The sequence below is a fragment of the Pristiophorus japonicus genome, chromosome 4, assembly GCF_044704955.1.
Source record: "Pristiophorus japonicus isolate sPriJap1 chromosome 4, sPriJap1.hap1, whole genome shotgun sequence".
NCBI classification, from domain to species: Eukaryota; Metazoa; Chordata; class Chondrichthyes; family Pristiophoridae; genus Pristiophorus; species Pristiophorus japonicus.
In genome coordinates this window covers 198,304,514-198,330,911 of record NC_091980.1, presented here as the reverse complement: position 1 = coordinate 198,330,911, position 26,398 = coordinate 198,304,514, and the positions used below count along the sequence as shown (strand labels likewise).

The 26,398-nt window shown below is 41.6% G+C and overlaps 1 protein-coding gene across 2 annotated transcripts in view; it reads left to right on the top strand.

The window, feature by feature from the left end:
* The window catches only part of LOC139263230 (rho GTPase-activating protein 11A-like), a 99,571-nt gene that overhangs the window by 40,944 nt on the left and 32,229 nt on the right, over nucleotides 1–26,398 (top strand). For both annotated transcript variants that reach the window (XM_070878986.1, XM_070878987.1), the window contains 3 exons: nucleotides 12,189–12,335; nucleotides 17,785–17,859; nucleotides 24,784–24,880. In XM_070878986.1, the coding sequence (XP_070735087.1) occupies nucleotides 12,189–12,335; nucleotides 17,785–17,859; nucleotides 24,784–24,880 (319 nt within the window). The remainder of the gene's footprint in view (nucleotides 1–12,188; nucleotides 12,336–17,784; nucleotides 17,860–24,783; nucleotides 24,881–26,398) is intronic.

Below are 26,398 nucleotides of genomic sequence, written 5' to 3'. Positions count from 1 at the left end.
TTTCAATGATAAAATAGGGTTCAGATATCTATTTTAGTTCCCCACCAGATCAGTAGGTAAATAGATCTGCCCAGTGTGCCACTGAGTATTACCAGCAGGAATGTTGAATCGCCATTCTGTGTTGATTTGATTTAATTAATCTCAGTTGTGGAGTTGTGTTTGTACAATTGATCTTTTGTGTTTTATGCCCTAGCTAGGGAGGGGAAGAATTAGCTAGATTTTCCCCTTATTGATAGCTATTGATTGTTATCTGCTGGGAAATGCATGTATGCAAAGGTCAAATGAGGGCAGAATGAAGCTTGACTGCTTTTCTTTCCTTCCACTTCTGTAACATGATGGTCAAATAATCTTCACTGTCTAGGCTCATGTGATAAATGACCAGTTAGACAAGTCACTAGATATTTTTGTTTTCAAATCTTTATTATTTCTATTTTTCCTAAATTGCTATGTATCCTAAATGTTCTTGATGTACCCAAAATAACTTGCATCAGATTGTTTTTTGAGGAAACAATTACTACTGAGTTTGCTTTATTAAAAAGCACTTCAGCAAACAGTTTTTTGAAGCAATAGAATTGGGTTTTTATGGGGTCAAGTTTTGGGCCGCGCCTCCCTCCCTCCCTCTCTCTCTCGCTCTCTCTCTCTCTCCTCCCTCCTCCCTGTTCGAAACAGAGAGACACTGACAGAGACAGAGAGAGAGACACACACTTAGTGGGGGGTGGGGGGGGGGGGCGTTCCAGTACGCTGTTGGAGGGCTCCCGGTGCTGCAGTCAGTGAGTAGAAATGTAATTTTCTATTTATTGATTTTTAAAAATTTGTTTTGATTGATTTATTGATTTATTTGTCATTTATTATTGATGATGGCTCTTTATTGGTAAAAGTGATGTGGTTCATGTTTGTAAACTTCCCTCCCCCCGCCCCCATCTCTCTTCCTTACGCCTGATTTTCTCAGTGTCGGCAAGGTTTCTCTGAGCGTACAAAAATCTACACTTACTCCATTCTGAGTTAGATTGGAGTAAGTTTTCATTGCCTAAACTTGCAAAACAGGTGTAAGTGTCCAGATACGCCCCCTTTTTTGGAAAACAAAATCTGTTCTGAAATGAAACTATTCTAACTCACTAGAACTGGAGCAAACTAAATGCCGAGAATTGCAATTTCTAAGATACTCCAGTCTAAACTAGTTGCTCCAAAAAAATGGGAGCACCTCAGGCCGAAACTTGACTCTAGTTTCTGGCTCACATGCTCTCTAGATTTTCCACTGTCTGTTGTGCATTGTTCTCTCATTTTCTAAGTTACTTCTTCAGCATTAGTTTAACCCACCCAATCTTATGTTTCCGTGACAACATTTTAAATTCCCTCTGGCATTATAAAATTTCTTCAATGTGTTCAAAATCATTGAAAAGAGAGAACATAACATCTGGCATAAAAAGATAATTTGTCCTATTGAATCTTATTCCTCTAGTACATTAGCTTGCCCATTATGGTATTAAATTGTACATTGAATCCCAGTATTTTTACTTTATTATCTTGCTTGGTAGATTATTCTAAACATTTATTGCTCTGTATTATCCATTTCCATTTATGTCCTCTGCTCTACTATCTTAGTGCACTTTGAGATAATAATATGGGTTTACCTTCTCTATAGCACTTAACACTTTATATATTGTATACTCAAGTTATTGTGCTTGTGTTAATAAATGGGGCAATTAAGTATATCTGGTGAGGTCTAGCACTGCTGGGTGCAGTGTGAACTATGAAGACTCTCAACGGGACAGACAATGTATCTCCTTAACCAATGAGATTTAAGGATTCAGAAATAATCAAGGGCTGAGAAGGAGGGTGACTTAGAGTGGGTGAATTCAATGTCAAATGAGATACAGAAAAATAAATAAAGGGAAAAAAAGGTTGGATTAAGAGGGCAAGAAAAGAGAGAAAGGAAAAGTAAAGAAAAAAAAATAAAACATTTAAAAATTTGATATTTTTTAAAATCTCAAAACATTTCACAATCTGAAGAAATGAGACTCCACACTTGCAATTGTTTACTTTCGGGGCAAGAGAGGTTGATTGATCGTCATTAACAATTATCACGTTGTTAAAAGGGTAAGTGCACTGTTAATTACTAAAGTTAACTTTCTGTGGCGAGATTAATGGGCAACTTCATGAAATCACAGGGAGGTTAAGGGTGAGATGCCGTTTTTGTGAAGCCAATAGCAGAGTGTCGCAAAATCATCCAGCAACTTGTGATTCGCAGTTCACGGGGTTTCTCTTTGCCACCACAAGTTGCTGGCTGATTTGTGCATTAATGATACCATGCATCTGGCTCATTGTAGTGCAAAACCTAGCAAAGTAATAGATGAGTAATGGCAAAGGTGTTAATGTTAAGTCCATTTGACAATAGTAGTTGATAGGAGCTAATAAATATAATTTTAGTTTAAAGTTTTAGGCTTGAGATGAGAATGGTGCGTACTACGGGATTCATTAGTGATGTAAGGATTTTAACTAATATAGCAGAGACACCAACAGCAGTTTTGTTCTGGAGTATTGGTTTGAGTCATGTCTTTCTAGGTAACTGGGGGAACTTTAACCCACACAGTCCACTCTTCTGTTGAAACTAAGTTAGTAATGGGAGGCCTGCTATTGCTCAAGGCAAAGCAACATGTCACAAAATAAAGGCTAGGATCAATACATTAAAAAAAAATCATATGTCTAAATTGGCCATATTGGAAATGTGGACATAAGTCTCAAACTTCGGAAGATGAAAGTAAGTAGGGTTGCTTTTATCATGAAATTGAAAGTTGAATTCTGGTAGAAGAATGTGCAAGTTTATTGGGCCCAAGTTTCAGGCCGCGCCTAGAACGGCGCAGCCCCGACCTGGGCGCCCGTTTTTCGTGCCACAAAGTGCGCCTAAAAAATACTTAACCTATTCTCCGGCTCCCTGCAGGTCCTCTAGAGCTGGGCGCGGCGCAACACGAGCTGTGGGAGGTGGAGCCAGGGCCCTGCGCTGAAAACAGTGCCGGGACCTCTGCACACACGCGCTACAGTGGGCGCACATGTGCAGTAGTTGCAGGAGATCAAAACTGTGTGGGACGGCCCAAAGCATGCAGCCCCTAGCCCTGGCCGAATGGCCTCACTGGGGCTGCGTAATAAGGCTCAGCTTCTGCTTCCTCCCGACCCGACCCAACGACTACCACCCCCGGACCGGACTGGACCCACGCTCTTCCCCCTCCCCCGCCCCCGACCAGACCCGACCCGAACAGACTCCCACTCCTCCCCGACCCGAACAGGCTCCCGGACACCCCCCCCCCCCCCCCCGACCCCAGCCACCTACCTTTAAATCAAGCCTTAGCCTCCCTCCCTCTCCCCTTCCTTCTCTCCCCCTCCCTCCCTTCTCCCCATCCACACACCTCCTCCCTCCGCCCCCCCCTCCTCGCTGTCAGAAACACAGACACTGACAGAGAGTGAGAGAGACACACTGGCGGGGGTGGGGGGCGTCCCAATATGCTGTTGGAGGGCTCCCGGTGCTGCAGTTGGTAAATGTTTTATTAATTTTTTATTATTTTTTTTGGATTGATTTATTGGTTGATTTATTGATGTATTTATCATTTATTATTGATGATGGCTCTTTATTTGTAAAACTGAAGTGTTTAATGTTTGTAAGCTTCCCTTTTAAACCCCTCCCGCCCCCCCCCCCCCCATTCCCTACGCCTGATTTGTAACCTACGCCTGATTTTCTAAGTGTAGGCAAGGTTTTTCTGAGCGTACAAAAAATCTACACTTACTCCATTCTAAGTTAGTTTGGAGTAAGTTTTCATTGCCTAAACTTTCAAAACGGGCGTAAGTGGCCGGACACGCCCCCTTTTGAAAAAAAAAATCTGTTCCAAACTGAAACTGTTCTAACTGACTAGAACTGGAGCAAACTAAATGCCAAGAATTGCAATTTCTAAGATACTCCACTCTAAACCAGTTGCTCCAAAAACACAGGAGCAACTCAGGCCGAAACTTGGCCCCCTTGAATAAAGATAATGGATCGGACAGTCGGAGCAAACCTTTCATATTTTTGAGCCGTATAACTGATTTTTACTGAGCAGTCCAAATGGGTGTCAAAACGCAACATTGAATGCAATACGATTTTGATATTTGAACACTGCATCTAAATTCTATTGTACTTTCTATGCTGTAAATTTAAACTTGAATCTTTTCTCATCCCTTTATATTTGAAGTGGAAGTGATAATGTCTGCACAGTCAATGTTTTTGGTTGGAAATGTAGCAATCTTTCTATCATGGGGCTCCTATTCGTCTTGCCCGTTGAAGGAGATAAAACAACAGGTGACTTGACTGTGCATGCAAATTATAACCATACGAATGAATTAACTCAAAGTTGTGAAAAACTAAGAGCATCGTTCACTTTAATTAATGAGAAACCTATAAGTCATCTTTGACATTACAATCAATCTCAGCTTAAATCTTCACAATTGCAGCACCAATTATGAGCATGTTGACAAGAGTTTTCCAAAAGGTTCTGAAGTTATTTCTTTTTTGAGTCCTTGAAAAATCAGCCGAATAAATTACTACAGTTACTTAACTGGGATTGTGACGCTAGCCCCATTGTTTTTTAAATTCTAACAAAATACAACCTTTTCCAGAAGCTGTGTTGAGTGTCTCAAAAACTCTCTTTCTCTATCCAGGCGATCATAAAGAGGATCTCTTATAATCTATTCAAGCATCGCATCTTGCCTATAACTGACATCAGCCCTAATGGATCTATTGTTCCCTGGATCTGACTTGTTACCTTTTTTGAAAATCAGACTACGGGCTCCATTTTCCCCAAAGCATTTTTTTGGTGTGCTTGAAGAGTTATGCCTGATTTTTTGGGGGGGCTTAAGTACGCCCCCCAAAAAATCCTAAGTTTCCCTGTTGGATTTCTTCATTTTGGCGTGGCCTAACCCGACCTTTAGTTTTGGGGGTGGAGCCTTGATCTGCGCCAAAAAGATTGGGCTGCCATGGTAACCAGGAACACAATGCGAGCTGAAGCATACAGCCAGCTCCCAACACATTAAAAGAATTGAAAAACACGTAACAGCAACTTACCTCCAACCCTGCCCGAAGGCTGTCTGGTCCCAGTCTCGGTCCCGGACACTGTTTTTCATTTCTTTTAGTGTGTTCGGGCATCTGCTGTTCTGATTTTCTTACCTGCGCCGATTTCCTTAACTCTAGGGAAGGTTTTTCAGCAGATGCCACATACGCTGGCCTAAGCAGAACTGGAGTAACTCTCAGCTGGCCAAACTTCTCTAATTGGTGCAGGTGGTTGGTTATGCCCTCTTTGGCTGAAAAAAAAATCTGCCCTAAAAAAATATCAAAAAAATAACTGAGTTACACTGGTACAAATTGATTGGGAAACTGTGGTTTTTCAACTTAGGCTGAAAAGAGCAGCCTGCTCCAAAAATACGGTGCAAATCACTGGGGAAAATTGAGCCCTACATGAGCAATCTTCAAATCCAAGGGCAGTCCCAGACTCTAATGAGCTGTTAAAGATATGGGAAAGGAACTTACAAAGCACATGTTTTGTATCTTCCTTTGGGTGGAAGTCATCTGGACCAGCAGTGCAATCTATTTTACCGAGCATCGTCCACAGGAGTGAAGACTAATGTGAAGCAATCATTTAACACTACTGTAATACTTTTGGAGTCGATTTGAATCTCTGCTAAAATGTTTTTCAATGGCCCTATAAAGCCTTTAATGGTCCTCTGACTCCTTTGTGTAGCTAAAAAAGATGTTCTCATTGCTATCACAATTGTCTACTCTCTTCTCCATTAATCTCTTGGCTGCTCTGATAGCTGCTTTCGTTTTCCTTAATTGTGCAGAAGAATATTTGTGTGTATTCGCTTGTGAACTATATTCCTTTAATCTGCAAAAGTATTTTTTACTTAAATAAATATGTGCAAGGACAAATTAGATTTATCAATTTTGCTTTTGTTTTTCCATGTATCCTTTTTAACCCATGAGACATACATAGCATCTTTTTCCTTTTTCGAATGATTTTAAAGACTATCCATTTGTCCTCAGCATTAATTTCCCTGCCTAATAGGGTTGCCCAGTCAACTTTTTCCAAATGTTAAATCATATTTTTGTAAAATTAGCTGCTTTTGAAATCAAGAGCTGGCATTAAATTGTCAATATCCATTCCTTGGCTAATAAAATCAAATCTAATGATATATTGTGACCACTGTTGCCCAGGTGTTCCCCCACATGAAGGTCTGATACAGCACTAATGTCACCGCTAAAATCTAGATCAAGAATTTGATTAGCCATAGTCTCATCACTAACATGCCACGTTAGAAAACAATCATTGATGGTATTAGCAGATGTTAAACCAAGGCATCGACTCCAGATGACGTAAAAGATCCTATGGCACTATTTCGAAGAAGATCAGGGGAGTTATCCCTGGCCAATATTTATCCCTCAACCAACATCACTAAAACATTATCTGGTCAAAACCCTGGTTAGACCACAGCTGGAGTACTGTAAGCAGTTCTGGGCACCACACCGTAGGAAGGATATATTGACCTCGGAGGGAGTGCAGCGTAGGTTTACCAGAATGATACCCGGACTTCAATGGTTAAATTACGATGACAGATTACACAAGTTAGGGGTGTAGTTCCTAGGAAATACTTCTACACACAAAGGGTGGTGGAAGTTTGGAACTCTTCCGCAAACAGCAATTGATACTAGATCAATTGTTAATTTTAAATCGGAGATTGATAGCTTTCTGTTAGCCAAGGGTATTAAGGGATATGGGCAAAGGCGGGTATATGGAGTTAGGTCGCAGATCAGCCATTGAATGATGGAACAGGCTCGAGGGGTTAATGACCTACTCCTGTTCCTATTATCACATTGTTGTTTGTGAGCGTTTGCTGTGCGCAAATTGGCTGCTGCATTTTCTAAATTAACTACACTTCAAAAGTCCTTCATTGGCTGCTGAGCGCTTTTGTACGTGCTGAGGTTGTGAAAGGTGCTATATAAATGCATGTCTTTCTTTACACTAGATGGTTCACCATCAGACCATTTAATGTTAGGAAAATTGAAATCCCCATAATACAGACATCACCCAATACTTTATATTAGTGGTACCGTCCTCTTGAGGGGTGGGGGGGGGGCGGGGGGCACTTGGCGTGATGATGTTTAGATGGCATTGGAATTCCAGTACCATTCTTTTGGTGCATCTCAAAATGGTCCCAGCCTGGATGTTTCAGCAATTCGTGTCCCATATTCGACAATTTCACGTGGTAACTAATGGTAAAAGTCACATGAGTTTTGAAGTTGTGATATTTTTACACATTACCACTTCTAAACTTCAAACTTATGATGCTATTCTTGTGCTATTCAGTGTCCGCAGTGGCTCAGTGGGTAGCACATTTGCCTCTGAGTCAGAAGGTTGTGGGTTCAAGTCTCACTCCAGGGACTTGAGCATAAAAACAATCTAGGCTGACACTCTAGTGCAGAACCGAGGTGCCATCTTTCGGATGAGGCATTAAATCGAGGCCCCGTCTCCCCCCTCAAGTGGACGTAAAAGATCCCATGGCACTATTTCGAAGAAGAGCAGAGGAGTTATCCCCGGTGTCCTGGCCAATATTTATCCCTCAATCAACATAATGAAAAAAACAGACTATCTGGTCGTTATCACATTGCTGTTTGTGAAAGCTTGCTTGTGCGCAAATTGGTTGCCACGTTTCCTACATTACAACCATGACTACACTTTAAAAGTACTTCATTGGCTGTAAAGCGCTTTGAGATGTTCGGTGGTCATGAAAGGCGCTGTATAAATCCAAGTATTTTTTCTTTTTGTTCGATCCACTGTCTATTGAGGTATTGTGTACAAAATATTAATTCCTATTATCTAAAGTTAAATGTGAACTTCTCCAATCATGCAGAATCCTTGTAAAAACAATTTTGTAACATGTACACAGTTAGAAAGGCTGTCAATTGAATGAGTCCACTTAAATTAGTCTTTTGGATATTAAAGTTTTACAATATATAATCTTGAAAATGTTCTGGTAAAATGTTGAAAAACATCATGCCTTCATGAGAATACAGCTTCTTGTAGAAATTAAATCTTTGAAGTGGGAAGTACTTTAAACTTTTTTTTTTGTTTCCTGCCCCACTTCAATGGGTGTTGTTTTCAGCCATTTAGAGTTTAGAAATGTTATTATTGTGTTATCAACTCATCAGGTTATAACTGCAGGATTGTGCCTCTGTCTCGGGTTGAACCAAAATGCTCGCAACCCATTTGACTCCAAGCTGAGTTTCCAACTCCATGTCCTCGCCATCATAAACAACTACATCCACCTCCATAATATTGCTCACCTCTACTCCTGCTTAGGGAAACAAAAAGGAGACAAAAGCAAAAGACAGAAAGGAGATGAGGAAAAGTGGAGGGCAGAGAAACCCAAGGCAAAGAACAAAAAGGGCCACTGTACAGCAAAATTCTAAAAGGACAAAGGGTGTTTAAAAAAACACGCCTCAAGGCTTTGTGTCCTAATGCAAGGAGGATCCGCAATAAGGGGGATGAATTAACTGTGCAAATAGATGTTAACAAATATGATGTGATTGGGATTACGGAGACGTGGCTCCAGGATGATCAGGGCTGGGAACTCAACATCCAGGAGTATTCAACATTCAGGAAAGATAGAATAAAAGGAAAAGGAGGTGGGGTAGCATTGCTGGTTAAGGAGGAAATTAAGGCAATAGTTCGGAAGGACATTAGCTTGGATGATGTGGAATCTATATGGGTAGAGCTGCAGAATACCAAAGGGCAAAAAACGTTAGTGGGAGTTGTGTACAGACCTCCAAACAGTAGTAGTGATGTTGGGGAGGGCATCAAACAGGAAATTAGGGGTGCGTGCAATAAAGGTGCAGCAGTTATAATGGGTGACTTTAATATGCACATAGATTGGGTTAACCAAACTGGAAGCAATACGGTGGAGGAGGATTTCCTGGAGTGCATAAGGGATGGTTTTTTAGACCAATATGTCGAGGAACCAACTAGGGGGGAGGCCATCTTAGACTGGGTATTGTGTAATGAGAGAGGATTTATTAGCAATCTCGTTGTGCGAGGCCCCTTGGGGAAGAGTGACCATAATATGGTGGAATTCTGCATTAGGATGGAGAATGAAACAGTTAATTCAGAGACCATGGTCCAGAACTTAAAGAAGGGTAACTTTGAAGGTATGAGGTGTGAATTGGCTAGGATAGATTGGCGAATGATACTGAAGGGGTTGACTGTGGATGGGCAATGGCAGACATTTAGAGACCGCATGGATGAACTACAACAATTGTACATTCCTGTCTGGCATAAAAATAAAAAAGGGAAGGTGGCTCAACCGTGGCTATCAAGGGAAATCAGGGATAGTATTAAAGCCAAGGAAGTGGCATACAAATTGGCCAAAAATAGCAGCGAACCCGGGTACTGGGAGAAATTTAGAACTCAGCAGAGGAGGACAAAGGGTTTGATTAGGGCAGGGAAAATGGAGTACGAGAAGAAGCTTGCAGAGAACATTAAGACGGATTGCAAAAGTTTCTATAGATATGTAAAGAGAAAAAGGTTAGTAAAGACAAACATAGGTCCCCTGCAGTCAGAATCAGGGGAAGTCATAACGGGGAACAAAGAAATGGCGGACCAATTGAACAAGTACTTTGGTTCGGTATTCACTGAGGAGGACACAAACAACCTTCCGGATATAAAAGGGGTCGGAGGGTCTAGTAAGGAGGAGGAACTGAGGGAAATCCTTATTAGTCGGGAAATTGTGTTGGGGAAATTGATGGGATTGAAGGCCGATAAATCCCCAGGGCCTGATGGACTGCATCCCAGAGTACTTAAGGAGGTGGCCTTGGAAATAGTGGATGCATTGACAGTCATTTTCCAACATTCCATTGACTCTGGATCAGTTCCTATGGAGTGGAGGGTAGCCAATGTAACCACACTTTTTAAAAAAGGAGGGAGAGAGAAAACAGGGAATTATAGACCGGTCAGCCTGACATCGGTAGTGGGTAAAATGATGGAATCAATTATTAAGGATGTCATAGCAGTGCATTTGGAAAGAGGTGACATGATAGGTCCAAGTCAGCATGGATTTGTGAAAGGGAAATCATGCTTGACAAATCTTCTGGAATTTTTTGAGGATGTTTCCAGTAGAGTGGACAAGGGAGAACCAGTTGATGTGGTATATTTGGACTTTCAGAAGGCTTTCGACAAGGTCCCACACAGGAGATTAATGTGCAAAGTTAAAGCACATGGGATTGGGGGTAGTGTGCTGACATGGATTGAGAACTGGTTGTCAGACAGGAAGCAAAGAGTAGGAGTAAATGGGGACTTTTCAGAATGGCAGGCAGTGACTAGTGGGGTACCGCAAGGTTCTGTGCTGGGGCCCCAGCTGTTTACACTGTATATTAATGATTTAGACGAGGGGATTAAATGTAGTATTTCCAAATTTGCGGATGACACTAAGTTGGGTGGCAGTGTGAGCTGCGAGGAGGATGCTATGAGGCTGCAGAGCGACTTGGATAGGTTAGGTGAGTGGGCAAATGCATGGCAGATGAAGTATAATGTGGATAAATGTGAGGTTATCCACTTTGGTGGTAAAAACAGAGAGACAGACTATTATCTGAATGGTGACAGATTAGGAAAAGGGGAGGTGCAACGAGACCTGGGTGTCATGGTACATCAGTCATTGAAGGTTGGCATGCAGGTACAGCAGGCGGTTAAGAAAGCAAATGGCATGTTGGCCTTCATAGCGAGGGGATTTGAGTACAGGGGCAGGGAGGTGTTGCTACAGTTGTACAGGGCCTTGGTGAGGCCACACCTGGAGTATTGTGTACAGTTTTGGTCTCCTAACCTGAGGAAGGACATTCTTGCTATTGAGGGAGTGCAGCAAAGGTTCACCAGATTGATTCCCGGGATGGCGGGACTGACATATCAAGAAAGACTGGATCAACTGGGCTTGTATTCACTGGAGTTCAGAAGAATGAGAGGGGACCTCATAGAAACGTTTAAAATTCTGACGGGGTTAGACAGGTTAGATGCAGGAAGAATGTTCCCAATGTTGGGGAAGTCCAGAACCAGGGGACACAGTCTAAGGATAAGGGGTAAGCCATTTAGGACCGAGATGAGGAGGAATTTCTTCACCCAGAGAGTGGTGAACCTGTGGAATTCTCTACCACAGAAAGTTGTTGAGGCCAATTCACTAAATATATTCAAAAAGGAGTTGGATGAAGTCCTTACTACTCGGGGAATCAAGGGGTATGGTGAGAAAGCAGGAATGGGGTACTGAAGTTGCATGTTCAGCCATGAACTCATTGAATGGCGGTGCAGGCTAGAAGGGCCGAATGGCCTACTCCTGCACCTATTTTCTATGCTTCAATCCATTTGCTGTTGTAACCCTCGTCCATGTCGTTGTCACCTCCAGACTTCTTGCATTCCTCCAATACTGGCCTCTTGTGCATCTGAAAATCCCTACATGACCATCATTGGTCATCTAAGCTCTGGGATTCCCTTCCTGCACCTCTCCACCTCATTCTCCTTTACGACCCTCTTTGACCAAGCTTTTAGTCACCCTTAGCTCAGTAAGGATTTTTGTGCGTTTGTGCTTCTGTGAACCGCCTTGGGGCATTTTTCTACATTTTAAGGTGCTATATAAATACATGATGGAAGGTGATACTAAAATTTGCACTTGTGTAGCTCATACAATCTTGATATATCTCACACTTTACAGAATGAATTTTTTTTGAAATGCAGTGGCCTTTTGCACGCAAACGTAGCAGCCATTCTGTGTCAGCAGCATGCAACAATGTAGCTTTAAACATGCTAGTCTAATTGAGACCATTGTTCCCTTTAAGCTGCGTGACCACGCAACACTCCAGGGAACCCGTGCAGCCAGCTTGCCGGCTTTACAATGTCAAAACGTGCGTGGACAGCATTTTGAATGGGCCATGCAACCCCTCAAAGGGGCCGCACAGCGTCAAAACAAATTACAGGGAACATTGATTGGGACTACATCTTGAATGATTTTTTTTCTTCTGCTTATGTTGATATTAAACACTAATGTGGGCAAACAATGGCAACATCTATAATGCATTTTTGTATTGGCTAATACGTTAGGTTTCAATCGGTCATTAATAATCATTCTCGTCTATTAAGGTCGTGTTCCAGAGTCTGTTTTGGAAAAGATTCCAGCAATGCTTGGCATTTGTGTAGAATCTAGCACACCTTCGTTCGAAAATTTGGAAGATGGCGATGGCTCAACAATGGAGGGGTTCAAGAGACGAAGGCGACGGAGTGTTGGAGGTTAGTATTCTATTTCTGTAGTAGGTTTTTAAAAAAACATGTTTTTTTATAGAAGTGTAATTGGACTGTTCAGCTTATGTTGTTTATGCTACAACCAGTGAACAAATAACGTTTCTTTATATTTATGCTCCATTTTTTTTATCAGCAAGACCTTTCTGAGGCAAATATAGTTTCACACCGGCTATGACTTAAAAAAGGAGTCCCTTGCATTGTCTGTTACAGACCACTCTCACTAATTTGTGACTTCAAAATTTTGATTGCTCATCTCAATTTGATTACCAAACTTATTGAACTGTATAAGCTGGGCCGACTATTCGAATCATGGAATTATATAGCATAGAAGGAGGCCATTTGGCCCATCGTGCCTGTGCCGGCTCTCTGAAAGAGCTACCAATTAGTCCCGCTTCCGTGCTCTTTCCCCATAACCTTGCAAAGTTTTCCTTTTTAAGTAGAGATACAATTCGTTTTTGAAATTTACTATTGAATCTGCTTCTGCCACCCTTTCAGGCAGTACATTCCAGATCATAACGACTCACTGAGTAAAAGAAATTCTCATTTCCCCTGGCTTTTTGTCAACCATTGAGGACAGAAATATAAAATAATTATCAGTGTATAACAACAACTTGTATTTATATAGCGCCTTCAACATAGTGAAACATCCCAAGGCGCTTCACAGGAGTATTATGATAAAAAATTTGACACCGAGCCGTATAAGTAGAAATTAGCGCAGGTGACCAAAAGCTTGGTCAAAGAGGTAGGTTTTAAGGAGCGTCTTGAAGGAGGAAAGAGAGGTAGAGGCGGAGAGGTTTAGGCAGGGAGTTCCAGAGCTTGGTGTCTAGGCAACAGAAGGCACGGCCACCAATGGTTGAGCGATTTTATAATCCGGAATGCTCAAGAGGGCAGAATTAGAGGAGCGCAGACATCTCAGCGGAGGCGGTGGGGTTGTGAGGCTGGAGGAGATTACAGAGATAGGGTGGGGTGAGGCCATGGAGGGATTTGAAAATAAGGATGATAATTTTGAAATCAAGGTGTTGTTTAACCGGAAGCCAATGTAGGTCACCGAGAACAGGGGTGATGGGTGAGCGGGACGTGGTGCAAGTCTGGACACTGGCAGCCGAGTTTTGGATCATCTCAAGTTTACGTAGGGTTGAATGTGGAAGGCCAGCCAGGAGTGTGCTAGAATAGTCAAGTCTAGAGGTAACAAAGGCTTGGATGAGGGCTTCAGTAGCGGATGCGCTGAGGCAAGGGCGGAGACGGGCAATGTTACGGAGATGGAAATAGGCAGTCTTAGTTATGCTGTGGATATATGGTCGAAAGCACATCTCTGAGTCAAAATGACACCAAGGTTGCGAGCAGTCTAGTTCAGCCTCAGACAGAGGTTGGGGAGAGGGATGGAGTCAGTGGCAAGGGAATGGAGTTTGTGGCGGCGACTGAAAACATTGGCTTCAGTCTTCCCAAGATTCAATTGGAAAAAACTTCTGCTCATCCAGAATGGATATTGGACAAGCGGTGTGACAATTTAGAGATCGTGAAAGGGTCGAGAGAAGTCGTAGTGAGGTAGAGCTGGGTGTCATCAATGTACATGTGGAAACTGATGCTGTGTTTTCGGATAATGTTGCCACGGGGCAACATGTAGATGAAAAATCGGAGGCGGCCAAGGATAGATCCTTGGGTGACACCAGAGGTAACGATGCGGGGTTATTGAACTTTGTTCATCAACAAAATTAATTTTGCGTTAATAATAACGGTGAGGCGAACAACGCTCACCGCTGTGGAGTAAATCGAACAGCAACTTCTGGCACGTGCATTTAGATGCGGAAATCCAAAAGTTGCTGTCAGAGATACCCCACTCTGCCACAGGGTGCGCTGTAGCAGTCCTCGCTGATAAACTTGACATTGAAAGACATGCACTGGCGTGCCAACTAGTTCCCCACAAAAGACGCCATAAAAAGTTAGGACTGGTGCATTCAGAAGTAAGTGAATTTTTAATGGCATGATAATTGATCGGTGGGTGGGTGAAGCAGGCAAACTGGACCCAGAAGGTAAATGGAAAGACACTTGCTTCCTCGATCCAGCAGTCCTTGACTCCCTTTAGCTGCCAGGTTTCCCGAGGCCTGGGAAACCCTGCCGGCTAGCGTGAAATTTAATTCGGCTATTGATTCTGAGATGTGCAGTCTCATAATATTTAGATGACCTACCCGCCTCCTGCAAGCGAGTTGGTTGCCATCCCACCTCTGTTAAAACTGAAAGCAGGCAGGTTGGGGTCGGGTTTCAGATTTTTAGCATATTTACATCCCACCCGACACAAACCCACCTGTTTTATGGGATTAAAAATTCCCCCCAGTGTCTCATTGCGGATTCTTTAACCTGATTGGGTGCAGAAACTCGCTGTTTCTTGACCTCCTCAGAGGCCACAGATGCCCTGTAGGGTGGCGCGCTGGATCAGGCGCCCTAGCGTGGATAGAGACATTTAAAAAATTTGAATTGCCTCATCTGAATATGTTACTATTAAATGGATATGGAGATGTTTGAATTGAATGGGAGTTATAGGGATGACAGGATCTTTTGCCTGCCTTGTATGTTCTCTGACTTTCCGCTAAGCACCTAAGAGCATGAGTCGGCCTTATCAAGGGCTAAAGCACCACGTGTGCAGACCTTGCTTCATAAGTTGGTGACTAATAAGGTAGCATTGGACTGGGATGTCTAGAACATCAAGAGGACTGGCCCATTGTAAGCTGTCTTATGTAGATCCTTCTACCATGCTGAAAGCAGATGTCTGTCATGTGGCTATTGAGAAAACCTTTGAGACTTGTGATGACAACTACTAGAAGGCACTGCTGGATTTGAACACAAGTACTCTTATATTAAGGCTTGGAAGGAGGCACCTGCTCTTCCTCTCATCCAATTAGTGGCACCTCTGTTGGATGAGGCATGGTGTGCACCTATGCTTAATGTCGTCGAAATGTGCTGGGCATGCAATCACACATTTTGTTGTTGAACTGCTCACCATGCCAATCCTGATGAGTTCCTGATACCTGCTGTCTAAAGAGAGCTGAAATCCATACGTAAATTGTCCAATGATCAACTATTTACTATTTTCTTTTTAGCAGAGGACGCAAGTAGAGTCTCTGGTATCAAATTGGCTCCAAAATGAGAATGGAAAATTGGAACCAAGCATGTCCTTTGTGGCAGATTCTTTACCTGATACCGGAGCTGGCAGGTTTGCAGTACTTCACAGCAATCCTCACCAGCCAGCCAGTCTGTCCTGTTAGTTCTACACCTCCAGATCCAATTATCAGTGGAATTGGTTATGGAGATGCTGTAGCTTTGCAAAAAGAAGTAAATGTCCTTGAGGGAATGAGAAATTTCTAGGGAGAAAAATATTGACCATGTACATAAGTAGAATTCAATGGCCACAGATCATTAATTTAATGCTAGATATGGGGAAGATTTGTACATTGAACTCATGTCCACTAAGCATTAAATGGAGACTGCCTGCGCTAATTTTGCATACAATGTTTGCAGCTATCAGACTGAACTTTTATCCCACAAATCTGATCTAAATTTGAACCAAGGTCTCCTAAAGCAAAAGACCAGTAGCTAATCTCAACACTGCACTCTTGTCAAAGATGTCTGTTTCAATATAGCATACATTGAATAAATATTGAATTTGTAAATACAAATATAGGTATCTTTGTAAAACATTTACACTATCAAGGAATTTAAAATCCTGGAATAAAGTCCAGAAGTACTATTTGGGATTAAAACTGAGTAACATTGGGCTCAATTTTGGCCGAGCCCATTTTTCGCCGCACTTACCGGAGTTGCGCTGCTTATGTACGTTCCGAAATGCGCCGAAAAAAAATGTTGGAACTTTGGCCGCTGTCTGGCTTCTTCACTGCAGTCGCACAGCGTGGCCAGTCGTTCTGTGCTGGAAAATGTTCCGGGATGTCGGCACATGCGCAGTGGTGATTAGTGATGCATGCGCAGTTGCGCTGCGAGTTGGCAATCGGCCATTAAAGAGCTGCTTGTGTCTTCGTGACTGAATTTCTGAGGTAGAATATTTTGCTTTCTTCTTTTCATCAATTCACTCAGGGCTTATGTGTTAATACTCTTGCTATTAAAGCTAGCTAAGATACAGTGAAAGCAATAAGAGATGATTCTCAGATGCAAGCAATGCAGAGAGAGACCAAGCTGAAGTTTGTTTAATTGGAGAAAAGATTAAAAGGGGGAGGGGATAACATGAATCCTGACCTTTAAAATTCTGAGAAGCACTAATTATGTGCTATTTATTTGGATTGAATTCTGGACACCGTGAGTCTAGAGATTGGAAGTTTTTTTTTTGCCAGCTCTCTCCCTCTCCCCGCCCCCCCCCCCCCCCCCGGCACTAAGAGATTGCACCAGGAGGCCACTCGGCCAGGGCTAAGGTCTGGTAGAAGCACTGATAGAAATCTCAACTATCCGTTCTCCTGCCTGCCCCTAGCCCTGGCCGAGTGGCCTCTCAGTGCGATCGATCTCTTAATGCTTCTGCCTGCCGGTGATTTCTAAGAGATCGATCACACCAGGAGGCCACTTGGCCAGGGCTAGGGGCAGGCATGAGAACTGATAATGCTCCTGCCTGCCGGTGATTTCTATCAGTTCTCATGCCTGCCCCTAGCCCAGGCTGAGTGGCCTCCGGGTGCGTTGTCCCGTCCCTAGCCCAGGCTGAGTGGCCTCCCGCACCGGCCCACTGCCTTCCTGGGCTGAGTACAGAAAGGTGAATTGCAGTTTGAAGATGAAGGTAGGACTTTAATTTTTTATTTCTTCTAAAATTGTTAGTAGTTTTTGTTTGTAAACATTGCTATGGGTAAGGCTTGGTTGGTTTCGGTCCATGTCCTCTCCGCTTCCCGCCCCTAGCCCAGGCCGAATAGCCTCTGATGTACCTCCCTGCGCCAATTCTTTTATCTCTCCAAGGATTTTCTGAAGTGGCCACATACGCTGGCCTAAGTAGAAATGGAGTAAATATTAGCTGGCCAGAGTTGTCTAAATGGGCAGAACTGGCGTAGGTGACTGGTAATGCCCCCTTTTGAGAAAAAAAATGAACCTAAAATAAACATAACTAAGTGAGTTACACTGGTGCAAATTGATTGGGGAAACTGGGGATTTTTAAGTTATGCCAGAAAAAGCAGCCTACTCCAAAAAATAAACTGAGCAACTCCTGGCCAAAATTGAGCCCATTGTGCTGAGATGTTCAAAATCTTTTATTAATCTCCCACATCTCAAAGTACTTTGACCCTTTAACTTTAGAAAATATTGCATACATTTTAAATTTTGGGATTTGGACTTAAGTATTTTTATTGACTTATGTGAATTGTTTTAATTTGAGGGCAGGATGCACAAAATGGGCAGAGTGGCATGGAGTTGAAAGATTGATGTAGATTTTAACTTTATTTTATATCTTGCATTTCAGATATAGTTAGTGGAGCACTAAGTAAACTTAAACCAAATCGAACACCTTCTGCTACTCCTCAGCCTGACACATCTGGTATGTAGAACAAGAAATGTAAATTGTTCATGTTAGTAGCCTATCTATGCCAACACTGAAGCAGATATATAGAAATATTGCAATGGGTATTTTGTGTTCCCAGGTCTACCAAACTATTGTAAATTAGTAACTTGTGTTCCAACCAAGCCTGGGACCATACGTATCCCATGAGTTCCCCCACCCCACCCCCATCCCCAGTGCACCAAAGTGATGAGTGGATATTGGTGATCCTAATTATTGAAATTGGTTGCTGCATTTTGTTCCCATGCAGTCAGAATAGCATGTTGTGGAGTACAAGTGGACATAAAAGATCCCCTGGCACTTTTTGGAAGAAGAGCAGGGAGAATTGTATGAATGTTTGTTTCTTTTCAATTCAAACAAAAAAATACATGTATCCTAAGGCTAAGTACACTTTTCAGATTTATTTTTAATTCACGGACAAGGCCACCATTCCTTAAACTGCTGCAGTCTGTGGGGTGAAGGTAATGCCACAGTGCTGATGAGTAGGGAGTTCCAGGAATTTGACCCAGCGATGATAAAACGACAATATATTTCCAAGTCAGGATGGTGTTGTGTGACTTAGAAGGGAACTTGGAGGTACTAATGTTTCCATACACTTGTTTCCCTTGTCCCTCTATGTGGAAGAGGTGATGGGTTGGGGAGGTGCTGTCGAAGAAAACTGTTGGGGGAACTGAGTTAGCCACTTGGAATGTTTTGTTCTCTCCCTTCCCCCAACTATATCGAAGGTTGTTGTATGACATAAAGCATGGAAGGAGAAAAGACAATGCAGCCCATCAACCCTGTCCCTTCAATAACTATGTACAATCTGCTCTATCATGGACTGTATCTTACCCACTTAATCTTCTGAGGAAAGATTGTTCCCTATTTTCACCGAAGGTAAATCAAGTGTAACTCCACAGTATCTAAGCATAATTCTGACATTATGCATCCTCGTATCTGAAAATGCTCCTTGGAATTTCTGTAATGAAATCCAGCCCGGCTGCTGCAAACTCCTTTATGTTAGAAGTCATAACATTTAGTTCCTTTTAAGGTTTCTTACTTGCTGGATTAGAAGTTAAATTGTTCATGTTCAAGCAGAGAAATTTAAATTCTTAATTTTAAAATCTTATCAATTCAATTACAAATTTTGACTTTACGGAACTCTAGATTGAGGTGAGGCCTTGATGCCAGTTGCACATCGGTGATATTTAGGAAATGAAAAGTTGAAGGGTACCCCACAGCAAAAGCCACCATCTGCATTATTTTCAAGCATTCTGTATAAAACAATATAAGAACATAAGAAATGGGAGCAGGGGTAGGCCATTTGGCCCCTTGAACCTGCTCCACCATTCAATAAGATCATGGCTGATCTGAACTTGGCCTCAACTCCACTTTCCTGCCTGCTCCCCATAACCCTTGACTCCCCTATAGTTCAAATATCTATCTATCTCCACCTTAAATATATTCAATGACCCAGCCTCCACAACCCTTTGCGGTAGAGAATTCCAAAGATTCATGACCCTCAGAGAAGAAATTCCTCCTCATCTCCGTTTTAAATGGGCGACCCCTTATTCTGAAATTATGCCTCCTAGTTCTAGATCCCCCTACCAGGGGAAACATCCTCTCTGCATTTACCTTGTCAAGACTCCTCAGAATATTTTGTGTATCGAGATCACCTCTCATTCTTCTAAACTCCAATGAGTATAGGCCCAACCTGCTCAACCTTTCTTCATAAGACAACCCCTTCATCTCAGGAATCAACCTAGTGAACCTTCTCTGAACTGCCTCCAATGCAATTATATTCCTCCTTTAAATAAGGAGACCAAAACTGTACGCAGTACTCCAGATGTTCTCTCTCCAACACGCTGTACAATTGTAGCAAGACTTCCTTACTTTTATACTCCATCCCCATTGCAATAAACGCCAAAATTCCATTTGCGTTCCTAATAACTTGCTGTACCTACATGCTTTTTGTGTTTCATGTCCAAGGACCCCCCCAGATCCCTCTGTACCGCAGCATTTTGTAGTGTCTCCATTTAAACAATAATTTGCTGTTTTATTCTTTCTACCAAAGTGGATAACCTCACATTTTCCCACATTATGCTCCATCTGCCAAATTTTTGCCCAGTCACTTAACCTATCTATATCCCTTTGCAGATTCTTTGTGTCCTCCTCACAACTTGCTACCCCACCTATCTTTGTATCATCAGCAAATTTGGCTGAATTGCACTCTGTCCCTTCATCCAAGTCATTAATATAGATTGCAAATAGTTGAGGCCCCAGCACTGATCCCTATGGCACCCCACTTGTTACAGATTGCCAACCTGAAAATGACCCATTTATTCCAACACTCTGTTTTCTGTTCGTTAGCCAATCCTCTATCCATGCTAAAATATTACCCCAACCCCATGAGCTCTAATCTTGTGCAGTAATCTTTTATGTGGCACCTTATCGAATGCCTTCTAGAAATCCAAATACACGACATCTACTGGTCCCCGTTTATCCATCCTGCTCATTACATCCAGAAATAACTCTAGCAAATTTGTCAAACATCATTTCCCTTTCATAAAACCATGCTGATTCTACTTGATTGTATTAGGATTTTCAAAATTTCCTACTACTTCCTTAATAATGGACTCCAGCATTTTCCCCAATGACAGATATTAGGCTAACTGGTCTATAGTTTCCTGCTTTCTGTCTCCCTCCCTTCTTGAATAGGGGCGTCACATTCGCGGTTTTCCAATCCGCTGGGACCTCTACAGAATCCAGGGAATTTGGTAGATTACAACCAATGCATCCACTATCTCTGTAACCACTTCTGTTAGGACCCTAGGATGCAGGCTATCAGGTCCAGGTACAACAAGTGATCAGGAAGGCCAATGGTATCTTGGCATTTATTGCAAAGGGGATGGAGTGTAAAAGTAGGGGAGTCTTACTACAGCTATATAAGGTATTGGTGAGGCCACACCTGGAATACTGCGTGCAGTTTTTATCATATTTAAGAAAGGATATACTTGCTTTGGAGGCAGTTCAGAGAAGGTTCACTAGGTTGATTCCGGGGATGAGGGGGTTGACTTATGAGGAAAGGTTGAGTAGGTTGGGCCCCTACTCATTGGATTTCAGAAGAATGAGAGGTGATCTTATCGAGACATATAAGATTATCTGGGGGTTTGACAAGGTGGATGCAGAGAGGATGTTTCCACTGATGGGGGAGACTCGAACTAGAGGGCATGATCTTAGAATAAGGGGCTGCCCATTTAAAATAGAGATGAGGAGAAATTTCCTCTCGGAGGGTTGTAAATCTGTGGAATTCGCTGCCTCCGAGAGTTGTGGAAGCTGGGACATTGAATAAATTTAAGACAGAAATAGACAGTTTATTAAACGATAAGTGGTTATGGGGAGCTGGCAGGGAAGTGGAGCTAAGTCCATGATCAGATCAGCCATGATCTTATTGAATGGCGGAGCAGGGTCGAGGGGCTGTAAGGCCTACTCCTGTTCCTATTTCTTATGTTCTTATAATCTATCTTCTCTCTCTTTATTATTTTTTTTAGTCATCCATTGCTGGTTTCTAAAAAATTCCCAATCCTTAACTTCCTTAGTTAGCCATGGATGGTTCATCAAGATATTTTCTGAATATCTACAAGGTACAAACTTCACAATTACACAAAGTATTGTTTTCTTGGGGCTCGCTCGCTTTCTCACTCTCTCGCTCACTCTCTCTCTTCAGGTACTGGTCCTCCCTTCAAACCCACCCAATCTTTACAAACTTACTGCCCCATTTCCACTCTCCCTTTCCTCTTCAGTCCTTGAATGTATTGTTTCCTTCCAAATCAGTGCTCACTTTTCCCACTACTACATGGCCACAATGCCAAAACAGCCCTAACCAACGAATAACATCCGCTGCAACTATGACTATGGTACATTATCCCTCCTTCCTCCCTTCAACTTTTGACATAGTTGACCGCACCATCCTCCTCCGTTCAATTCAGTAGAACAACCCTCGCTTGTATCCACACTCACATATCTGATCATAGCTAGAGTATCTCCTGCAATAGCTTCTCTTCCTTCCCCTACAATGTTAACTTCGGAATCCCCTAAGGATCTATCCTTGGTCCCCTCCTTGTGACTTCTACATGACTTCTCCACTACCACCGTGTGTTAGGTCAATCAAGTAGCTCAATCCAAATTGTAGAGGTTCGGACAGCAGAGATAAATCAACTTGTTCGTTTTATTAATATCAACAAACTACAAACAGGTTGTACATCTATATACTTATGAGTAGGATATCCATCAGGGCCTGCGAGCTATTAACCAATCCATTCGCTTTCTCAGCACGGAATACTAAAGAATTACTGAAAGTGAGTCTATTTGTATCCCCGGACGAACAATATCAGATGACTTGCTATGAACCTATCAATTGAAATTATTGTCATATGATCTTTGTCATATGCGACTACACCAGTAGACGGCAATGTCGCTTCACATACACTAAATTCTCACTGAAATGTAGGTGGCATTTATATATAAGATAACACTATTTCATGGTTCTAAATATCAGACCATACCAGAATAATAACAACTCAAACCTAGATATGTTGTCTCCAAACTACCTATAATTCTTACACAAACCCTCTGATGCTTCTTGAATTGCATTAACCTGACACCTGCTTACTTAAGATTCTGCAGGGGAAGGCTGACTACCTAATCTTAACTAAATGCTAGCCTCTATCACAATACATTCTCACAATACAAAGATATAATACTGATCTGTATTGTTAAGCTATTTTATTATGCACTGTCCTACGCTATGTTGTCAAACTGCTCTGACATCAACCTTGGATGACCAGTAACTCCTCAAGCTGTGCAACGCCACTCCCAGAACCCACCATTTTTCTGACTCTGGTCTCTTGTGTACGCCAACTCCCTTCACCTTGCCATGCCTTTGGCTACCTAGGCCTCATGCTTTAGAATTTCCTCCCTATACCCCTCTGCTTATTCACATCTCTCCTCTTTCAAGTCCTTCCTTAAAATCTACCTCTTCAATCAAGCTTTTGGTCATCCCTCCTAATATCTCTGACTTGGCAAAAAAAAAATCCTTACACTTCGGTGAAGCACTTTGGAATACTTTCAATATTAAATACTCTATTCAAACTCAAAGGGGCTATGCGCCAATGGGGTGTTCTTTTCTGTCCCTCAAACTCATTTGCATGATGAAATGAAATATCTGTTTTGTAAGCTGTACATATTTGTACACTGATTATATCTTATTGAGTTGGAATTTCTTGCATACATACCTTGAAGCTGATAAATTTGCACACAAAGAAAAATGTAAACATTTTAATTATGATTTTTTTCAAAGACTATATTTAGCCTTTCATGACCTCAGCATGTCCCATAGCGCTTCACAGCCAATGAAGTACTTTTGAAGTATAGTCACTTCTAATGTAGGAAATGCACCAGTCAATTTGCCCACAGCAAGCACCCACAAATAACAATTAAATAAATGACCAGATAACTGTTTTGTGTGTGGGATAAATGTTGGCCTGGACACCGGGAGAATGCCCCTACTCTTCTTCGGATAATGCCATGAGACCTTTTGCATCCACTTGAGGATTGTTCCCAAGGGGCAAAAGATGATTTAATGTTTTAATTAGTGTCTTCTGTTTCAGCTGTGTCCCTGATAGCCATCTGGATTAAATATGGGTAGCTTACAATCGCAGGTCTTGAGCAAATATCCTTGGTTGTCTGGAAGCCTGTGAATGGCTGACTGCCTAAATATAATCATAAGAAATATTGTTTTTAATGCATTTTTTATTGTGGTCTAATAGCAAAGGAATTTGAAGCCAAATCTTGGGTCATGTCTATAGCAGACAATCTAAGGTAGTTAGGGTTTTGAGGCCAATAAGAGGCTTTCTAATAGTGGATAGCTATGTAAGTAATAAGCAGCTGTGTTCCAGGAGTTGTTTTTATGTCTTGGGTTAGCGTAGGAGAAGTGTTTTTATTGTTTTTGACAGTTTAAGGAGAATAGTGAAGTTTGTAATTACTGTAAATGTATTGTTTGTATTGAATACTGTTCTTGTACCACTTAAATGTTCAATAAACCTGTCTTGTAGTTTATAGCCTAAGCCAAGGCCTGATATACCTATGCGTACTAAAGTTAAGGATATCACATGGCCGCAGTATTGTATCCAGAAAATCAAAGTACAGTGACGGGGCTTCTCTGTTTGACCTGTGGGTCTCTACAAATTACATACATATTAAGCAGTTAAAGGCACACTGGTTTGAAGGGAATATGAATTTAGCTTATGGGAGGGGGTCAGTGACACTGAAATACCTATGGTTAAAAACTCAAAAGTATTACAGATGATGTATCTGAAATATTAAATGGGATGGAAAGTCTGGGGATGGTACTCGTTTAATTCAATATACTTTGTTCCTCCCCTCCCGAACCCATTTGTTTTTTTCGGTTTGGTTTGGTAGCCTCCTCACTGCTGGGGCAACTTGTGAAATCAATGATGAGTAGAGTCTCCGAGCAGCTGCATTATATTTTGGGGGTCGGACAAAATCCAAAGTTACAGGCCTGTGTTACATTAAATGGAGCTTTCTGGATGCTTTCCTATCAGTGTCCTAGAATTGAGGGGATACCTAACTTGGCCAGTCTCTGTTCAATACAAAATCTGACCAAATATTTTAATGAACATTTTTTCTTTGTAAAATGGGAATGTACCTTGGACAAACTACTCCCTACTAAATTTTCCATAACTTTTAAATTTATGGGTCAACATGTAAAACTTTTTCTTTGTGAGATATATAACCTAGGAAAATAGATAGAATACAGCAGCTAAACTTTAGAGAAATTTTAAGCATTTAATGTTTGTGAGTATCAAATAAGCAGCAACATCCTTATTTTTTCTACTTTATTAGGAACATCTTCAGGAACTCCAATAATTATGACTCCGACATGGAAACGGAAGATACTAGTAGATTCTTCGCAAAGCATTGGATTTTCAAACAAAAAACGGTACATTTTTTTAAATTGACTTCTTGCTGACCTCAGGAGGGAAGATTCTGAATCAAGGTATTTTCATACTATATGAATTAAGGTTTGGAAACTGGTCAAAATAGTAACTTGTTAAAATCCGTACATATTAGGAGCTGTAGGCGTGCATACTTTGTTTTTGTAATTTAGAACCGTTGACTTGCACTATTATACCGTGCTTCAAAAATGCTGAAGTATTGCCTAACTTAGGAGTTCAGATAATAGATGATTAAGATTCAAATGTCAAAAATGTGGATCTTGTTGTCAAAGGTTACCATCTATTGTGATTTCAGATCAAATCTGAGAACCTATTTACCTCAGCTTTAAATTGAGCAGAGCTCAACTCAGAAGATCATGCACTTAACGGTTGTTTTTGAAAACAAAACATAGCTCACGCTAAATCAGTATACATGTCAACTCTAATGTATTCTGATCAAAGCATAGAGCTCAAATATTACAAACTACTGCAATTTGTTGCCAAGGTATGTGCCCCAGAACTATTATTTAGAAAATAACTAGCATCATTTAGCACAATTTGAATGTAGACCTTTTCACAAGAGCTGAACTCTGGCAATCATATCAACACAAGCTTACAAGCTTAGAAGTACAACCGTAAATGTTGCAGAATAGATTTTGGATAAAAATATAACGTATTTTCCAAGAAAGTTAAGAAAAGGATTTCTATTGACTGCAGATATGAAGATTTGAAAATTGGCAGTTTCATAGTCTATTTATTCATGCAGCAATTCAATTTGAACAAAAATGAGCATCAGAAACAGATTTTTACGCAAGTGGTCAGCATTGTAATATATGCTGTTGTCTCCAATTTGTGGAAATTTTTATGCTGCTGTCCGGAATTCTATACAATGACTTGATGTGAAGTCGTTCATGACATTTGAATTCTGTGCTTTGATCAGTACGCATTTATTTAAAATCAGCCTACTTGATTTAATCAGGATACACATTTTGCTTTCTGAAAAAAGACTAAACTGTTTCTCAGTTGAAGAATCTCTGCTCAATTTCAAGCCGAGGTAAATAGGCTAATTAGACTTGATCTGAAATTAAACTTTCTTGGAATGCTTTTATTTGAGATTTTTGCAATCGTCTTCACTTTTTTTGCCTATATAACAACAACATAGAAAATAGGTACATGAGTAGGCCATTCGGCTCTTCGAGCCTGCACCACCATTCAATAAGATCATGGCTGATCATTCTCCTCAGTACCCCTTTCCTGCTTTCTCTCCATACCCCTTGATCCCTTTAGCTGTAAGGGCCATAACTAACTCCCTCTTCAATATAGCCAATGAACTGGAATCAACAACTCTCTGCAGTAGAGAATTCCACAGGTTAACAACTCTGAGTGAAGAAGTTTCTCCTCATCTCAGTCCTAAATGGCCTACCCCTTATCCTAAGATTGTGTCCCCTGGTTCTGGACTTCCCCAACATCGGGAACATTCTTCCTGCATCTAACCTGTCCAGTCCCGTCAGAATTTTATATGT